The sequence below is a fragment of the Archocentrus centrarchus genome, chromosome 7 (assembly GCF_007364275.1).
Source record: "Archocentrus centrarchus isolate MPI-CPG fArcCen1 chromosome 7, fArcCen1, whole genome shotgun sequence".
NCBI lineage: Eukaryota > Metazoa > Chordata > Actinopteri > Cichliformes > Cichlidae > Archocentrus > Archocentrus centrarchus.
Window position 1 is genome coordinate 34,190,672 of NC_044352.1, and position 18,550 is coordinate 34,209,221.

The following is an 18,550-nucleotide window of genomic DNA, read 5'->3' on the forward strand; positions in this document are numbered from 1 at the left end:
CTCTAAAACATTAATGTTGAATAAAACTATCCAGTTATGATGCTTAACATTAATTTCAACCAAACAATTTGCTCAGGAACAAATGAAACACTGAAATAAACCAAACATCAGCCATTAGAGATCACCTGAGTGAGTCATATCTGTGTTTAACTTTCACTCAGTGGCAAAAGGCAGCGGGAGGTTTGAAAAGGATGTGCTGGGAGACAGGCGTTCTCTCCGGGTACAGTGAGCCTCAATAGCCTAGTCAGAAGACAGCAAAGCGAGGCGAGCTGCTGGTAGAGCAGCAGAATGGACATCTCCAAAAACGTTGGAGCACTTTTTGCAATTAAGCAATGTCTTGATAAAATGAGCAAATATTTGAGGATTACACATTTACTTTCTTGCCTGAAAACATATTAAAAGTTTATTTTGTGCCACAGAAAGTCATATTTCAAACTTTTTGGCCAATCTCCTCCACCATTGTGTGTTTGAGTTTTGATTAAGATTAAGATTAAGATTAAGATAGTGTTTATTCGTCACATGCACAGTTATACACAGTACAATGCACAGTGAAATGTATTTTGTACCTGCAACCATATATATACACACATATAAATAAGAAGAATAAAAATAAAAATAAGTAATTCACACTATACACTATACTCTATATACTATACACTATACACACTTTTACGTGGAATTATAGATTATAAATTATAATATTTACATTGTGCAATAATGGTCCAGTTAGGGCTCAGAGTTGAGCAGACGGATGGCTTGTGGGTAAAAACTCTTCTTCAACCTTTCACTCTTAGCCCTCAGGCAGCGGTAACGCCGGCCTGATGGGAGCAGGGAGAAGAGAGAGTGTCCGGGGTGGCTGGGCTGTTTTAGGATCTTCATGGCCCTCAGCCTGCACTGCTTGGTGTAAATGTCCTGCAGGTTGGGGAGGGTGGTTCTGATGGTCCGTTCAGCTGAACGAACCACCCTTTTTAGAGCCAAGTCCTGCTTAGTGCAGTTTCCCATCCAGGTGCAGAGGTGGCAAAAGTACTGACATTCTGTACTTAAGTAGAAGTACAAGTACTTATGTTAAAAAATACTTTAGTAAAAGTCAAAGTACTGGTTCAACTTCTCTACTTAAGTAAAAGTAAAAAAGTACAGGCTCTGAAATGTACTCAAAGTAAGAAAGTAAAAGTAGTTCTTTGGAGGACGTTTCTACCTGCTATTTTTGTGTAAAACAAACCGAACCTCATTATATATTATTGTAATAACATAAAATAATATTACATGAGAATACAAATGTTATTCCAATCTAAATTTTAATTCTAATGAATGCACTCAGCTTGAATCTGTTATGTAGGACACAAACTGTGAAAGTGAATTTAAACACAGCTCTGTTCTCTGTGTCCTCCATAGCAGAGGGTGACTGTGCCTCCACCTAAACACCAACATGAGGATACTCAGGGGTTACAGTGGGATTCAGAAGGTGGAGGAACCCTAAGATCAGCTGTAGTGGCTCTGCATGGGGAGAAGAATCACAGCTTTCTATTGTGAGCTGCAGTAAATGATGTTGGTGTGCAGGCTGTGATCAGCTGACCTGCTGCTGCTGCTCTGAGGTTTACTGCTCTGTGTGGATGAACTGAACTCACAAAGATGTAACCCAGTATTTCACAGCTATCTGAGCTGATCTCCATCCCCTACACTGACAGCATACAGGCTGTAGAAATGTTGGATTCAGTGAATGAATCTCAGCATCAGCAGCTTTGATTCAAACTCATCTCTGCTGCACTGATGTAACCTGTAACTCTGACCATGAACACAAACACTGTGCTCCAGTCCAACACAGAGCTTTACTGTAAATACAGTACAACAAACTAACCTATTTATTACGCACTAAACTGCAGCATTTTCATAGAATCTTTGAATTACACAAAGTCAGCATACTTCAGTTTGTTTTCCAGTCCTTACCTTTAAATCTAGCCTCTCTTCTTCCTCTCCTGTCCTCTTTCTCCATCTCTGAGTGAACTTCTCTCTCTTTGCTCTCCCTGAAATACAGCAGCTCTTCTTTTGGCTAGCAGACACACTGTGTGACAAACTGCACACACTTTGTGTGTTTGCTGATATTTGTTGAGCATTTAGAAACGTTGCATTTACCTGCCACACGTTACTCCCTTCGTGCTCGCTCCTCTTCAGTAGCGCTAGCTAAGCTGTTTATGTGCCGCAGCGCAACTTACGGACTCGGTCCAGCCCGATTATAGCGCTATAAATGATACATTACTTATATGGGTTTGCGTATTTAATCTCTTTGTACGAGATAAGCCCCGGTGATGGAGGATACGCAGTACGATTGTCTCTTATATGTTATTTTTCCTCCATTTAGGCTCTGATCGTTTTATGTTTGAGGGCGCACTGACCGGAAATGCAAACTTCTCTCTGACGTTAAAAAGTAACGAGTCTGTTTGAAAATGTAAGAAGTAGAAAGTACAGATACTTGTGTAAAAATGTAGGGAGTAAAAGTAAAAAGTAGTCAGAAAAATAAATACTTAAGTAAAGTACAGATACCTGAAAAATCTACTTAAGTACAGTAACGAAGTATTTGTACTTTGTTACTTCCCACCTCTGTCCAGGTGGTGATGCTCCCACGCATGATGCTCTCGATGGTGCAGGTGTAAAAGTTCCTGAGCACCTTGAGTGGGAGCTTGAAGTCTCTCAGCCGCCTGAAGAGGTAGAGACGCTGTCTGGCCTTCTTCACAGTGATGTTAATGTGATGAGTCCAGGACAGGTCCTGTGAGATGGTCACTCCCAGGTATTTGAAAGTGTCCACTCTTTCCACCTCAGCACCACTGATGACAAGTGGATGATAGTCCCTCTGCTGCTTCCTGCTGAAGTCCACGATCAGTTCCTTCATTTTGCTGACGTTGAGCAGGAGGTGGTTCTCCTGGCACCAGTTCTCCAGGCGGGAGACCTCTCTCCTGTAGGCTGTCTCTTCATTGTGGGAGATCAGTCCCACAACAGCAGTGTCGTCAGCAAACTTGATGATGACGTTGGACTCTGACGTGGCCTCGCAGTCATGGGTGTACAGTGAGTACAGCAGAGGGCTGAGCACACAGCCTTGGGGGGATCCAGTGTTGAGGGTGAGGGAGGATGAGGTGAGGTGACCCACTCGTACCACCTGTGGTCTGCTGGTCAGGAAGCTGTGAACCCACCTGCACAGGGATGGGCCCAGGCCCAGGTCCAGCAGCTTAGAGACCAGCCTGGAGGGAACTATGGTGTTGAATGCTGAGCTGTAATCTACAAACAGCACTCTCACATAGTTCCCCTTACCAGTGTCTATGTGTGAAAGGGTCTTGTGGAGGAGGAAGGATGTGGCGTCATCTGTGGATCTGTCTGGCCGGTATGTGAACTGTAGTGGGTCGAGGGTGGTGGGCAGTGAGGAGGTGATGAATGTCTTGATGAGTCTCTCAAAACACTTCATCACCACTGAGGTGAGCGCTATGGGCCTGAAGTCATTGGGGCTGCTGGGGTGTGGTTTCTTTAGGACAGGGACTATGATGGACTTTTTAAAGCAGGTGGGAATCACACACAGTTTCAGTGAGAGGTTGAATATCAGTGTAAACACAGGTGCCAGCTGGTCAGCGCAGGTCTTAAGGACACATCCACTAATACCGTCTGGTCCAGCCGCTTTCCTGGTGTTTACACGTCTAAACGCCCTCCTCACATCGCGCTCCGTCACAGTGAGTGTCTCCGCCCCTCCGGCCGGGAGCGCAGCGGGCTGTCGGCTTCCCGACTCGAAGCGCGCAAAGAAGTTGAGTTCATCAGCCAGAGAAGCATCGGCACTCACCGGGGGTGTGTGTGGTGCTTTGTAGTCCGTGATGGTGCGTAGTCCCTGCCACAGTCCCCTAGAGTCAGACTGTTGTAGTTGCTGTTCCAGTCTGCGGCCGTAGCGATGTTTAGCCTCTTTCACCGCTCTGCGGACGTTGTATGATGCAACCTTGTAGTCCTCCATGTTCCCAGAGACGAGGCCGGAGTTGTAGGCAACGGTGCGGGACCTCAGGGCTTCGCGGACAGATTTATCCACCCACGGCTTCTGGTTGGGAAAAGTCCTGATGGTCCTCCTAAGTGAAGTGTCATCAACAACTTTCCCAATAAATCCCACAACAGTTTCCGTAAACTCCTCGATGTCTCCGCCCGCGCTGCTGCGAAACATGTCCCAGTCGGTTGAATCCAACGCACCCTGCAGAGCGGCCTCTGTTTGATCAGAGCACCGTGTCACTTCTCTCACAGCAGGGGGTTCCTGCCTGAGCCGTTGTTTGTATTTCGGCATGAGAAGGACAGAGGTGTGATCGGACTTCCCAAAGGGCGGAAGAGGCTTTGCTTTGTAGCCCTCTTTGAATGGAGAGTAGCAGTGGTCTAGGGTCCTCTCTCCTTTGGTGGGGCAGTCGATGTGTTGAATAAACTCCAGTATTACCTTTTTCAAGTTTGCACTGTTAAAGTCCCCGGCTACGATGAGAGCCGCATCACGCTGGTTAGCCTGATAGGTGGAAATAGCCTCATGTAGCTCGGATAGTGCAGTGTTTGTGTCCGCCTGAGGTGGAATATAGACGGCGCTGAAGATGACCGAAGTGAACTCACGGGGCAGGTAGTGGGGGCGGCATTTCAGGGTTAGGAGCTCCAGGTTAGGCGAACATGATTGTTTCAGAGGGACAACATTCCTACTGTCACACCAGTTGTTATTAATCATTAGGCACACACCTCCTCCTCTTGATTTTCCAGACTCACTCGTTCTGTCCGTGCGATGAACACTGAAGAACTCCGACGGCTGTACGGCGTGGTCCGGTATGAGGGGGGTCAGCCATGTCTCCGTGAGACAGATGATGTTGCAGTCCCTTATGTCCCTCTGAAACTGTATCCTGGCCCTGAGTTCGTCCAGCTTGTTATCCAGTGACTGGACATTAGCCAACAGGATGCTCGGCAGTGGTGTTTGGTGCGCTCTACGCCTCAGCCTCTCTCTTACGCCGGCTCTTTTCCCTCGGGGCCTTGTCCGTGACCTGGGTGCTCCGCGCCCTCCTTTGTTTGAGCTGGCCCACTGGAAACGCAGGATCTCCTGGGGCCAAGCCGGGTCGGGAGAAAAAGGTGTCAGAATACAGCCAGAGTGCTGTATTCTGATATTAAAAAGTGTCTGTCTGTCATACGTGATATGACACAGAGCAGGCGGAATTATAAAATCCAGAATTAAAGCTAAACCTAATATATACAAACAAAGCGTAGGAGCAGGTACGACGGCTGCTGACCTCACCGGCGCCATCTTGGAGCAATTTTGTAATGATGCACAATATATTATGGTATATGGTAGGCCATGAAAGATACACCAGACCCATCCTTCAAATTTGAGAAAAGAAGGATGTATTTGACCACTTTTGGAGGAGTCTTCGAATGTGGACAGCCTTCATTGCGTCTCTGTGATGTAATCAGTCTACAAATGCAGCCTTTGAAGGAAGCAGCCCATGAATTTGGACACAGCTAATATGTTGATCAGTTATTAAACCATTTACCAACAGAGACTTAGAAGAGAGAGACTGAATAGACATAGACAAACTTTATTGTCATTTAAAATTGCACCATACAGTGCACATTAGAACGAGATTTCGTTGCTATAGGCTCGGATTAAATTTGGAGGAACTGCAGCAGTGATGTACAAATAAGACTACCAGAAAGGAATGAAAATAAAGAGAAAAATACTAAACAAATAATCTAATCAAAAATAAAGTATATGTACTGTATGTACATACACACATATATACATACACACACACACACACATACGTGTGTGTGTATATATGTTGTTTAATAATCCACATTTAACTGATTTACTCTTTGGTGCAGTTAAGGATGCTATACTTTTCTTTCTTAAATATATATTTAAAAATATTTAAAGATTTTTTTGGTGATTTTTGGTTTGCTTTTTTGTGGTCCTGGAGCAGGCACTCTATGGGGATGGAGTTTGGAGGGATGACAGGAGGAGAGAAGCTGCAGAGAGGTGTATAAGAGTGCAACTTTGCTTCCTGGTCTCAATCCTGGATAGTCACATTTGGGGAGGTTTAATAAATTTGGCCAGATTTCTAGAAATGAGTGATACTCATGTATCAAATCTAAAGTGAGATGGATGTAGTCTCTCCTGACAATTTTCCCCAGAAATTTTCCAGTGATCTATAAATTGAAAGCCTTCTTCGGGGTACATATACACCCAGCAAAGATGTTTGTCCTACATCGGCCACTGTAGCTAGGATTATGCACTTGGACTGGGAGGGGTAAGAAAACAGAATTCAGTTGACTGCAATCTACTGACATCTAGTGGTGAAATCTTGTAAGCTGTGCCTTTAAGGGATAGAGATTCATTCATCATATCAAACAAAACCCGGCCTGTTGTGTCATTATATCTAGTAAACATAAACCCAGAAAGAAAACAAAATTTTGCATTTGGAAACCTAAAATTACTAACTATGCAATGAAATGTGTACTTAAAATTTACAAAATTGCCTTCCTGCAAAGAAGCCTGTTTTTTTCTCTACTGCTATTTGATCCCACATCTTCAAACTCAGCTGTGACAGACATAGAACTGGAATAAAACAAGGCAATTTTTCAGACAGGGGTGGTGTGAAAGATACAAATATAGGAAGGAAGCACTTGACAGGGAAAAAAAAAAGAAAAAAATAGGTGGGGGTTTCAAGGTCAGCGCCTTTCATATTGAGTCAGTGCAGTAGGTTTTGGAAAGTTTTAAACTCCCACAACTCCTCCAGCCAAGCATGCAGAGCACTCCAGGTTGGAAAACAGGTCTGTTGATGCCCCGAGGCATACAGTCTCCTTCATCACTGCTTCTAAAAGACAAGGGCCATGCATTAATCATGTGCAATATGATCGTCCCAGCCCTCCCTCTGTATTTAGGCCTCTAAACAGACTGTGACAGAGGGTCCACTCTTTATTGCAGCTAGGGCACACCTGTCTTGCTGTGGGTGGAAATGCAAGGGACATTTTTCAAAGAAAAAAAAGGGACAAGAGCAAAGATAAAGGTATGAAGGGCTAACACTGAAAAATCTAGTGTAACCTGTGGCTAGCATTTCACCTTCATTTGCATGGGGAAGAGCAAGGAAGCAGAGCTCAGGAGAAGTCAAGGAAAAAGTTTTTCTAGGTTCTAAAACAGAAGCAAATATTCCCATAATATTATTAAAACCTTTACTGGGAGAAAACTGGCAGGAGCTCTTCATCAAACCACCTGATCAACAAGCTCCAAGAAGAGAGAACTTCGTAGCTGGCCTTTACTGGTTTGATGGTGGTTATGTGAAGGTTATGTTTTTGGTTGCATTTGCATGTGTGTGTGTGCGCTTTCATGCCATTCTGTCTGTAAGCACAATAGCTAAAAAGTTTTCAATGAGTTTTGATTAAACTTTGTAGGGGTGTAGAGTGGTCGTGTTAACAATCCATTAAATTTTGGCTTACATATAACAAGGTCTTCAAGGTCAATCTATTGGTTGAAATTTGACAAAAAGCCTTATAACCTGGAAACTATGATTCTTACAAGTGTGGTGTGTATTTACAACATACGGAAAGTAATGTATAAAGATTTAAAAAATGTCACATTTGACTTCTCACCTCAAGGTCAATAGATTGATCTGAATGAATGACTGATCTGAAGTGATAATAATGTCATATAGAGCTATTTGCTTCTAAATTCAGATAAAACTGAAATTCTTGTTCTCGGCCCCACAAATCTTAGAAACATGGTGTCTAACCAGATACTTACTCTGGATGGCATTACTTTGGCCTCCAGTAACACTGTGAGAAATCTTGGAGTCATTTTTGACCAGGATATGTGTTAGGTTCGGACCACCGTTGAATAAAGAAAGACACAGAAACCCGTAGTTGATTTTTTACCTGCAGGGAGAGTCTCAGTCAGCTAACACTCACGTGCCTCTGAAAGAGAGTCTGACCTCCTTCTTCCTGCCGGTGCTTTTATTTTAGCATCACGTAAGTGTGTGGAGGTGTGTGTGTGTGTGACGTCAGGAAACAGGCGTTACCTGCTTTCCTCACCTGGAGGGTCCAGGTGTGTGTGAGTATGTTTTGTGCTTACAATCTGATGGTCATGTGCATGTTTATGATGAACACATTATGATACATAGAAAAACAGTTAAACGTTTATCTATTCTAACAATATGTCCTTCAATGCACATATTAAACAAATATGTAGGACCGCTTTTTTGCATTTGCGCAGTATTTCTAAAATTAGAAACATCCTTTCTCAGAGTGATGCTGAAAAGCTAATTCATGCATTTATTACTTCTAGGCTGGATTATTGTAATTCATTATTATCAGGCTGTCCTAAAAGCTTTCTGAAAAGCCTTCAGCTGATCCAAAATGCTGCAGCTAGAGTACTGACAGGGACTAGAAAGAGAGAGCAGATTTCTCCCATATTGGCTTCTCTTCATTGGCTCCCTGTTAAATCCAGAATAGAATTTAAAATTCTTCTCCTCACATACAAGGTCTTGAATAATCAGGCCCCATCTTATCTCAAAGACCTCATAGTGCCATATCACCCCAATAGAGCACTACGCTCTCAGACTGCTGGCTTACTTGTGGTTCCTAGGATACTTAAGAGTAGAATGGGAGGCAGAGCCTTCAGCTTTCAGGCCCCTCTTCTGTGGAACCAGCTCCCAGCTTGGATTCAGGAGACAGACACCCTCTCTATTTTTAAGATTAGGCTTAAAACTTTCCTTTATGATCAAGCTTATAGTTAGGGCTGGATCAGGTGACCCTGAACCATCCCTTAGTTATGCTGCTATAGGCCTAGGCTGCTGGGGGGTTCACATAATGCACTGTTTCTTCTCATTCACCTTATTTACTTTGTTTATACTCCACTCTGCATTTAATCATTAATTGATATTAATCTCTGGCTCTCTTCCACAGCATGTCTTTCTCTCCCCTCAGCCCAACCGGTCATGGCAGATGACTGCCCCTCCCTGAGCCTGGTTCTGCTGGAGGTTTCTTCCTGTTAAAAGGGAGTTTTTCCTTTCCACTGTCGCCAAGTGCTGCTCATAGGGGGTCGTTTTGACTGTTGGGTTTTCTCTGTATTATTGTAGGGTCTTTACCCACAATACAAAGCGCCTTGAGGCGACAGTTTGTTGTGATTTGGCGCTATATAAATAAAATTGAATTGAATTTAATTTAAAGCTATATTTCTTACTGCCATTGTTTGTACTGACAACATAGTGTATAGGCATATAGAGAACAATATATGGGGATTCTAATTATCATGTTACTTTGGACCTCTGACCTCTTCTTCAAGGTCAAATAAGGTCAAACTCTCAAGGCAGGTTTTGCGGCAGGCAGAATTAGCACCCAAATGCAGGACTCCGTAGACAGGCGTAAACTAAAAATAACTTTATTTCCGGATTCAAAAGCAAAATGCAAAGATCTCAGGATTTCAGGAGCAGAACAAGGGCAAATAATCCAAACACAAAGAATCTTCAGGACAAAACCAGGAACTGTCATGGTCCTGGACTGTTTGCCCAGTATTTAGTATTTTTGTTCTTTGATATTGTTAAATTTATTCTTGTTTCCTAATTTGGCTCTTAGTTTGGATTCCTGAGGCCTATTCCAGGAAACATATTCAACAAAATTTGAGTTTAAAAACATTCTCTGAGTTGACCAACTCTGAGATCAGCAACTCTGTGTTTCCCGTCCCAGAACAGCTGATCAGTTAGTTCAATCAACTTGACAGGTATGTTCACCCTGAGTTAGCACATGCGTGAGTAAGGAAAGAAAGCCATCATCAATGGAGCTCTGATACCAGGATTCAACATGGCAATGGGTACATTTCATTAATCCACAGGAAAAATGAAACATAACATAGTACATTAAAAGCCTGACAGACAAAATGTAGAAGACAGAAAATGAAGATAAAAATGTGGAGAAACAGCTCAGACTGAGTTTACTGATCAACCTGTGAGTTACTCAATAAAAACGTTTTTGCTGCAGTTTATGTAGCTGCCCCTGGGTCAATAAACGGGAGTCTCGACAGGTGCTTCAACTCTTTATTTCCACTTCATTGTGCACCGTGAAAACTTAAAAACAGATACAAAAAAAACAATTTATTTACAATACATCATCAACAGGAAACTTACAATTATCACAACAACTAAATCACAAAAGGCAAACGTACCTCGTTCCGTCACCGAGGGGTGCTATATTACGGATCATCTATAAGGCTGCCCGTCACCTTAAGACTAATAATAAACAATAAAATCCTTAAATACAATCCATACAATTCAAAAGAAACGAAGATAAAAATTCAAACCGACAACTCACCAAGCAAACATCCAACAAGGAAAAAGAAGCCACGGGGAAACCGGACACCACGCCACACCAAACAAACGAAAATGAGGCAACGCATGCCAACAGAAAGCAGGTGAGGGCCATAAAACCTAATTCCCTTTTGCTGGTCCTTCACCTCCTCTCCACCACACACACCGCCTCCTGTGGCCACTCCAAGACAATTCGGTGTCAATTACACTCCCCCCAATCATACCACGATAAATTCATAATCAATCGAATTATACATGATTCACAAACAGTTAAAACTCTGACACCGAACTGTCTCACAACTAAAATAAGGAATCAAATTTTCCAATCATTCATTTCCGAGCAACAACACTAACTTCTGGATGGGTCTCTCAAGGATGACGGTCCTAAAAGGGGGGTCCGATTTCCCATGCAGCCTCCGATCTGTGACTTGAACCCTAACCCTACGAACCAACTTATCAGTTCCTTGAATGGTCTCCACCACTCGCCCCAACTGCCACTGATTCCTCGGAAGTGTATCCTCAATGACGATGACAATGTCGTTTGTTTTAAGGTTGCGCCGAGGCTTATGCCATTTCTGACGCAGGGAAATATTCAATAAATATTCCCTCTTCCAGCGTCCCCAAAATTGCTCAGTCAAGTATTGCACTCGTCGCCATCGTTTCGTTGCATATACATCCTCTCTTACAAATTTCCCAGCAGGAGGAAGGGCAATCTGAGACTTCATCAAAATAAGATGATTAGGTGTCAAAGGTTCCAATGATCTGGGATCATTGATACCGTCCACATTCAAGGGGCGGCTATTCACTATAGCCATAGCCTCATAAAAGAGTGTTCGAAGTGAGAAATCATCGAGCCTACCTGGACAGACACAAAGCGTGGCATTCAAAACATTCCGCACGGTTCGAATTTGCCGCTCCCAAACGCCACCCGCATGACTCGCCGCTGGCGCACTAAAAATGAATTCACACTGTTTATTTGCCAGATAAGCCTCCAATTTCTTGGGATCACACTGTTTCAAAGCCTTCTTAAACTCGTTCCTAGCCCCCACAAAATTTGTGCCATGATCACAATAAAGCTGACGTACAGCCCCCCTGAGGCTGATAAAACATCTTAAAGCGTTTATAAACGCATCCGTTGACAAATCTTCCAACGTCTCAATGTGAATAGCCCTTGAGGAAAGACAAGTAAAAATCAATCCGTACCTCTTGTGTTCCGTGCGTGCCCTTTTAATAATAAAGGGACCAAACACGTCCATCCCACAATATGTGAATGGTGCTGAGGCCTCCACCCGTGCCTCCGGGAGCTCAGCCATCTGCTGCTCCTCTGCCGGACGTCGAAGCTTCCTACAAGTCACACAATGATGTATCAACCTAGCAGTGGATTTACTCCCACCAATGACCCAAAACCCATTTGCTCGAAGTTCCATTTGAGTCTGGCTTCGACCTTGGTGACAAATCCTCTCATGAAAATGAAGAAGCACAAGCTCGGTAATGTGTGAACTCTTAGGAAGAATAATTGGGTGTTTCAACCCTTGACTGAGAGATGACTGCCTCAACCTCCCACCAACCCTAAGAATTCCCTTATCCAAAATAGGATTGAAACGAAAAAGGGGACTGGAGTGGGGAAGACTATCCCCCTTCTCCAACGTTCTTCTCTCTTCGGAGAAGGCTTGTTGCTGGACAAGTCTAACTACCACTTCCGTCGCGCTCTCAATTTCCTCTACCGTAATGTGATCACTATCATGCCTTTGTCTGGATGTCATCCTCCTGATTCTCGCCACCACCTTAAGGAGCCGTATCCAAGAGGAAAATCGGCTCAACCTATCAAGCATATCATCGCAATCGCTTGTAATCGCCACATTCACTTGTGCTGCCCTCACTTCTGGATCACGCACCAACAGCACAGCGGAAGGAGGGGATGTTAACTTCAGCTCATGCTGCCACAAAAAACTTGGTCCCATCATCCAGTTAGTTGATAAAAGGCCAGAAGCATTTAAACCCCTGGAGGCATGATCAGCTGGATTTTCAGATGTATCAACAAAATGCCACTGGCTACAGTTTGTTTCTCCCTTTATTACTTGGAGTCTATTTGCCACAAATACATGAAACCTTCTCACGTCATTATTAATATAGGCCAATACCACTTGGGAATCTGTCCAAAAAAATTCCTCATCGATTTTCATTTCCAGTTCAACCCTCAACATGGCACTCATTCTGGCGGAAACCACAGCAGCAGAAAGCTCCATTCTAGGTATACTCAGGAGCTTCGTGGGTGCTACTCTTGCTTTAGCCATCACTAGGCTACAGTAAACCTCTCTGTCGTTATTAATGTACCTCACATATGAACATGCGCCATAACCGACGCTACTGGCGTCTGAAAAATGATGCAACTCTATCCGAACAATAGATTTAAATTCTGGCGGATGATAACATCTGGGTATTATAATTTCTTGCAATTTGGGCAAGTCCCCTTTCCACTCCTCCCATCGAGAGCCTAAATCCTCAGGAAGAGGCTCATCCCATCCAGCACCCTGTCGACACAAATCCTGCAGAATACGCTTTCCGCATAAGGTAACGGGGGAAATAAACCCGAGCGGATCGTATATAGAGGCGATAACTGAGAGAATGCCACGACGACTAGAAGGCTGATTCTTAAGGTTTACATCAAAACTAAAACTATCTTGTTCTATTGACCACTGGATGCCCAAAGCACGTCCTATTAACGGCTCATCTAAACCAAGATGCAAGCTTCCAGCCTTCGTCGCTCTCTCAGAAGCGTCAACACAATCCAGTACCTCCAATCTGTTTGAGTTAAATTTATGCAGACGTAGGCCCCCTTTCTTACATAACTCCCGTGCTTCTATAATCAAATCCTCTGCATCCTTAACAGAAGGAACACTAGTTAGGCCGTCATCTACATAAAAATTCTTCTCAATGAAAGCCGATGCCAAAGGATAATCCACCGTATGTTTCTGGGCCAGATACTTGAGGCCAAAATTAGCGCACCCAGGGGATGAAGTAGCGCCAAAGGGGTGAACTGTCATCCGATATTCTTGCGGTTCCGCTTCCAGATCTGCACCACCCCACCACAGGAACCTCAAATAGTTCCGCGCTGCCGGGGGAACAAAGAATTGATGAAACATCCTTTCGATGTCGCATACCACAGCTACATTTTCCTTCCGAAAGCGACAAAGGACTCCTATCAAAGAGTTAATCAAGTCAGGACCAGTCAATAGAACATCATTTAATGAAACTCCCCGAAACCTTGCTGAGCAATCAAAAACCACCCTCAACTTCTCCAGATTCTGCGAGTGGTATACACCATGATGCGGTATATACCACACTACTTCTCCCTCGCATAGTGGGGGGGCTAACTCTGCATTACCCCTTTTGAGGATCTCCTCCATAAAGGTCTGATAATGATCATAATACTGCTGATTAGCCCTTAGTTTCCTCTTCAAATGCTGTAAACGAGCAATAGCTACGCCCTTATTATTTGGCAATATGGGGGGTATATTACTCTTAAAGGGCAGGGGGAGCTCATAATGTCCATCCTCTCTTTGCCATATATTATCACGGAGAAGTTGTATAAAAAGCATATCCTCCTGAGAAACGCACTGATCTTTATAGGACTTCTCATTAAAGTCCGACTCAAGAACCTTAAGAATATCACTACCGGGTGGTGCGAACACCTCTCTTGCCGTAACTCGATGCACAAAGCTCTGATTTCCTTGCCGATCGAAATGTGGGTTGGAGGACCCGGTTATACTCCATCCGAGTACCGTTCTTTGCGCGAAGGGTTCGTTCTCACCCCCTCTAACAACCTCCAACGGTACCAATGCTGACGTACAATCATAACCCACAAGCAATCCAACTTCACATTCTTGCAATGGCAACAGCTTACCGGCCAAATGCTTCAAATGAGGCCACTGCAGAGCGGTACTATCAGTTGGAATATGAGATCTATCCACCGGAATAAAATCCCTCGAATAAACCTTAGGCAATTTAGTATAGGCTTCGGAATGAACTCCTCTAATTTGCAAACCATGTGAAATCCCACTTTTAATCACGGTGTCAACAGCTGTCATTGTGCTCAGTTTTAATTGTACTGGTTGCATATTTACATGTAACTTGCTAACTAAATCCTCCAAGATAAAGGTTGTATCACTCTGTGGGTCAAGTAAGGCATAAGTGAGCACCTCCCTACGTGGTTCTTCCACCGATGACAGGAACACTGGCACGATATTAGATGTGGAAGGAAGGCCCTTAGTCACAGCATGAGACGATACACTACGTACCTCCTGACCGGCGTCATCCACCCCCGGAGAGAGGTGTGGCTCCAGTGCTGTGGCAGACGAATTGTCACTCTCACTATGCAAACAGGTTGGATGACGCCGTCCACAAGTAGCACACGTGTGCCGCCTCCTGCAATTCCTCATAACGTGCCCCCCCCCACAAACAACCAAAACAGAGTCGGTTCTCTCGAATAAAGGTTCTCTTATCATCAATTGTTTTCTCTGCGAAGATGGGACATCTTGCTACACTGTGCGTTTCATTTTCACAAACCAAACAAGATATTCTTGATTTAGAACCATTTGTTACATTTGTTTCAAAAGGGGGGGCATCACTTTGAGAGCTCGTATTAAAGGTACTGACTCGCTTTGACTTATCTTCCGCTGCCTTAGAGTTCAATAAGAAAGGGGAAACAATAGGATTGCATACAATACGGACCTCCTTTTGCAGGAAATCCACAAAATGCAAAAAGCCTGGATAATTACCGGATGCATCTAACTCATCAACAACAAACCTACCCCATTTACGTACAATCCACTCCGGTAACTTCTTAAGCAATTTATGATTTTCCTCACAATCGTTCAAAATGTCCAATCCCTTGACATAAGGCATAGCCTCAGCACACCCCTTTAAAAAATCCACAAAATCTCTAAGGGCCAAGGGATCATTTTCACTGATCCTAGGCCATTTCATAAGCCTTTCTCGGAGAGCTCTCTGGACGATAAATGGATTTCCATATCTCTCCTCTAACAATGTCCAAGCACTGTGATAGGCATCCTCAGAATTTCTATAAAAAAATCCCTCCACAGCCTTGCGTGCCTCCCCTACAAGGTAATGTTTCAAATATAACATTTTTTCACAGACTGGGAGGGGTTTCTTACCAATAAGAGTCATAAAGGAGATCTTCCAGTCAATAAATTTCAAGGGGTCCCCGGAAAAGGTTGCCAAGTCGGGGGGAGACAGGTGACACATGCTCAAGGAACCCGCAATGGCTTGAGCTAAGTCAGCTGTCTCCTGATTTTTAACTCCGATTAATGTCTGTTGAGATTGAAGCGGTACAACCCCTGAATTTGATGGATCCCCGATATCCTTCCCTTGGTGACTAGACCGGATATCTCCTTGATCACCCTTTTCTCCCTGATTCCTCAAACCGTCTTCTAAATCCCTATAAGCCCTCAAACGCGCCACTGCCACCTCCACATCATTTTCTGCTTCTATTTGTTTTAACCGCAGCTTCTCCTCCTCTTGTTTGAAACGCATTTCAACTTCCTTCTGTTTAATTTCAGCCAGCATCTTCGCTTCTTCTAATTTCCATTCATTCTCCAATTTGCACATTTTCATTTGTTGAGCTTGAATTTTTCTCACCGCCTTTGCCTGTTCCACCTTAACAGCGAACTCTGCCTCAGCCTCTGCTAATTTACTTGAAACCACTGAATGGGAGGAAGGAGGACAAGCTACCGACATTTCAGAAATCACAGTCTCTGTATCTGTACCTCCAAAAATGGACCCATACTCCCCTTTATTTAGGGTCATCCTCACTCGTTCTTTCTCCAATTCATCATTAAAAACTTCTTCAATAGTTTCCTTTCTTTTAACTACAAGTTCGCCGATTTCGGCGGTGAGAGAAACACAAGCATCCATTTTCTTAATAATGTCTGGTGTGGCAGTGCAGTTACGCCTGATGGGCTCATAGGACTGACATACTAAATCATAATTAGTTTTTAAATTCTGCTGGATTACATTAAGGTCATTCACTGTACAAAATCGCTTCAATTTCGTCCTGGAATCTCGAGCTGTTTGTTTCCACACATCATATTCCTTCATAAAAGACCTTTCATGTTGTTCGGCTCTCTCTCTACGCAGCTCCTGACCCTTCTCGGTCAAAACTCTTTGACGGGAGCTGGACCTGCTTGGTTGGTCGGCAGTATTATCTAGAACTTGATTTTTAACGGACATTTTACCTCATTTACCCTTTAGTTTACAATTTCCAAATTCACCAAACAATACTAAAATTCGACATTAAACCACAACAATAAACTACAAATATTTTAATCAATATAACTTTACCCTTCAACCCCAAAAAGGAGAAAAGGAATACATTATAAAACACATTCAAACCCTAAACATTAAGCACTTAATCATAGGCTTTATCACCAGTCTCTTATGTATCGCTACCCAGTTCGCTTGAACTAGAAGCGTAACAAATACCGTCCATTGGCTGAGCTCGCCGGTGCGCGAAAGGGGCGTACACTGGGCCGGACCGCCGTTATCAAATACTTGTGCAATAACGTTGATTTTCTTAGCTGAAGCCTTACTCTTCCGATGGTCGAGTTTTCACTGTAGCTGCCCCTGGGTCAATAAACGGGAGTCTCGACAGGTGCTTCAACTCTTTATTTCCACTTCATTGTGCACCGTGAAAACTTAAAAACAGATACAAAAAAAACAATTTATTTACAATACATCATCAACAGGAAACTTACAATTATCACAACAACTAAATCACAAAAGGCAAACGTACCTCGTTCCGTCACCGAGGGGTGCTATATTACGGATCATCTATAAGGCTGCCCGTCACCTTAAGACTAATAATAAACAATAAAATCCTTAAATACAATCCATACAATTCAAAAGAAACGAAGATAAAAATTCAAACCGACAACTCACCAAGCAAACATCCAACAAGGAAAAAGAAGCCACGGGGAAACCGGACACCACGCCACACCAAACAAACGAAAATGAGGCAACGCATGCCAACAGAAAGCAGGTGAGGGCCATAAAACCTAATTCCCTTTTGCTGGTCCTTCACCTCCTCTCCACCACACACACCGCCTCCTGTGGCCACTCCAAGACAATTCGGTGTCAATTACAGTTTATGATGGTTCAGTTTATGGCCAATTAATTGTTTAAATAATTATTCAGTAAAAATTGAATCTTTTGATGGAATAGCAACCTCACTTTATTCATTACTACTATTACTACTTCATGCACTACTTTAATGTTTCCAGTTTGTTTCTAATCTGATCTGAGATCAGCTTCACTGATAGATGACGGCTCTGACAGCCACAGCAGAGATGTTTACTGAGTTATTATTAAAGGTCAGAGGTCAGTCATAGTTTCATGTTATCAGAAATGTCTCAGCTTTATAGGTTTTAAATATTTCAGCACAGTTTTGGGAGGATGGTTAATTAAAGAATGCATATCGTGTCTGGACAATGAAACCATTATGAACAGATCCGGAATGGATGAGCTGGGAAATGACTGGAGCCTGAACTGGATCTGGATCTTATCTGAATCTGTGATTCTGAGCCATGCTGATCCTCCTGCTGTGCAGGTGGACTCAGACACAGTTTGCTGATCTGTGATCCTGTGATCACCGATTTAGGTGATTTTCAGTGGAAAATATGTTGAGATTCATACTCTGAATTTCAGACACCAGAACATTTGTGTTGACATCATTTAAGTCACTTGAAATCTATTTAGTTCGGTTTTCAAGTCTTAAAATCATTTCAGCCTCATCTTCACGCAAACATTGCCATCATCTCCAGGATCCAGACATTTTTCCATCAGTGAGCTTTTACAACACGACCAATGTATCACTGATCATTGATCATTGCTCAGTGTGTTCTGTGTCTAAAGCTTCATCCAGATCAGTGTGATGTAACAGTGATGCTACAGTAACTACAGTAAATGTTTCAGAGGAACTGACTGACAGTCTGACAGCTGCAGCTGCCTCATTATAAATCCATGACACCATCATTGTCTCTGTCCTTACAGCCTGTTGACGAGTGAAGGACTGTAAAAGCTTACATACATAAATAACAAACTAATGTCTAACTGAGAGGGAACATAAACGTCTGCTCCTCTGATGCTCTGACAGCCACTTTATGAAGAAGGAAATGAATGGGAGTGTCAGACAGGTGGTTCAG

The 18,550-nt window shown here is 43.3% G+C and overlaps 2 protein-coding genes across 4 annotated transcripts; both read right to left on the reverse strand.

The window, feature by feature from the left end:
* Positions 1 to 10,012: 10,012 nt before the first annotated feature.
* LOC115782528 (uncharacterized) lies at positions 10,013 to 13,626 on the reverse strand. Of its 3 annotated transcripts, XM_030732733.1 has the most exons (3): positions 10,336 to 13,626; positions 10,190 to 10,253; positions 10,013 to 10,091 (listed from the first exon to the last, which is right to left on the reverse strand). In XM_030732733.1, the coding sequence occupies exon 1, from the start codon at positions 13,472 to 13,474 to the stop codon at positions 10,658 to 10,660; it is 2,817 nt and encodes a 938-aa protein (XP_030588593.1). In that variant the 5' UTR covers positions 13,475 to 13,626; the 3' UTR covers positions 10,013 to 10,091; positions 10,190 to 10,253; positions 10,336 to 10,657. The 3 variants fall into 3 exon arrangements, with proteins under 3 accessions (XP_030588593.1, XP_030588591.1, XP_030588592.1); XM_030732731.1 differs by having other exon boundaries at positions 10,026 to 10,091; positions 10,190 to 13,626; XM_030732732.1 differs by having other exon boundaries at positions 10,048 to 10,253.
* Positions 13,627 to 14,702: 1,076 nt separating this feature from the next.
* Positions 14,703 to 17,480, reverse strand: LOC115782471 (uncharacterized). Its single transcript, XM_030732646.1, has 3 exons — positions 17,289 to 17,480; positions 17,143 to 17,206; positions 14,703 to 17,044 (listed from the first exon to the last, which is right to left on the reverse strand). The coding sequence occupies exon 3, from the start codon at positions 16,578 to 16,580 to the stop codon at positions 14,703 to 14,705; it is 1,878 nt and encodes a 625-aa protein (XP_030588506.1). The 5' UTR covers positions 16,581 to 17,044; positions 17,143 to 17,206; positions 17,289 to 17,480.
* Between the last annotated feature and the right edge of the window lie 1,070 nt (positions 17,481 to 18,550).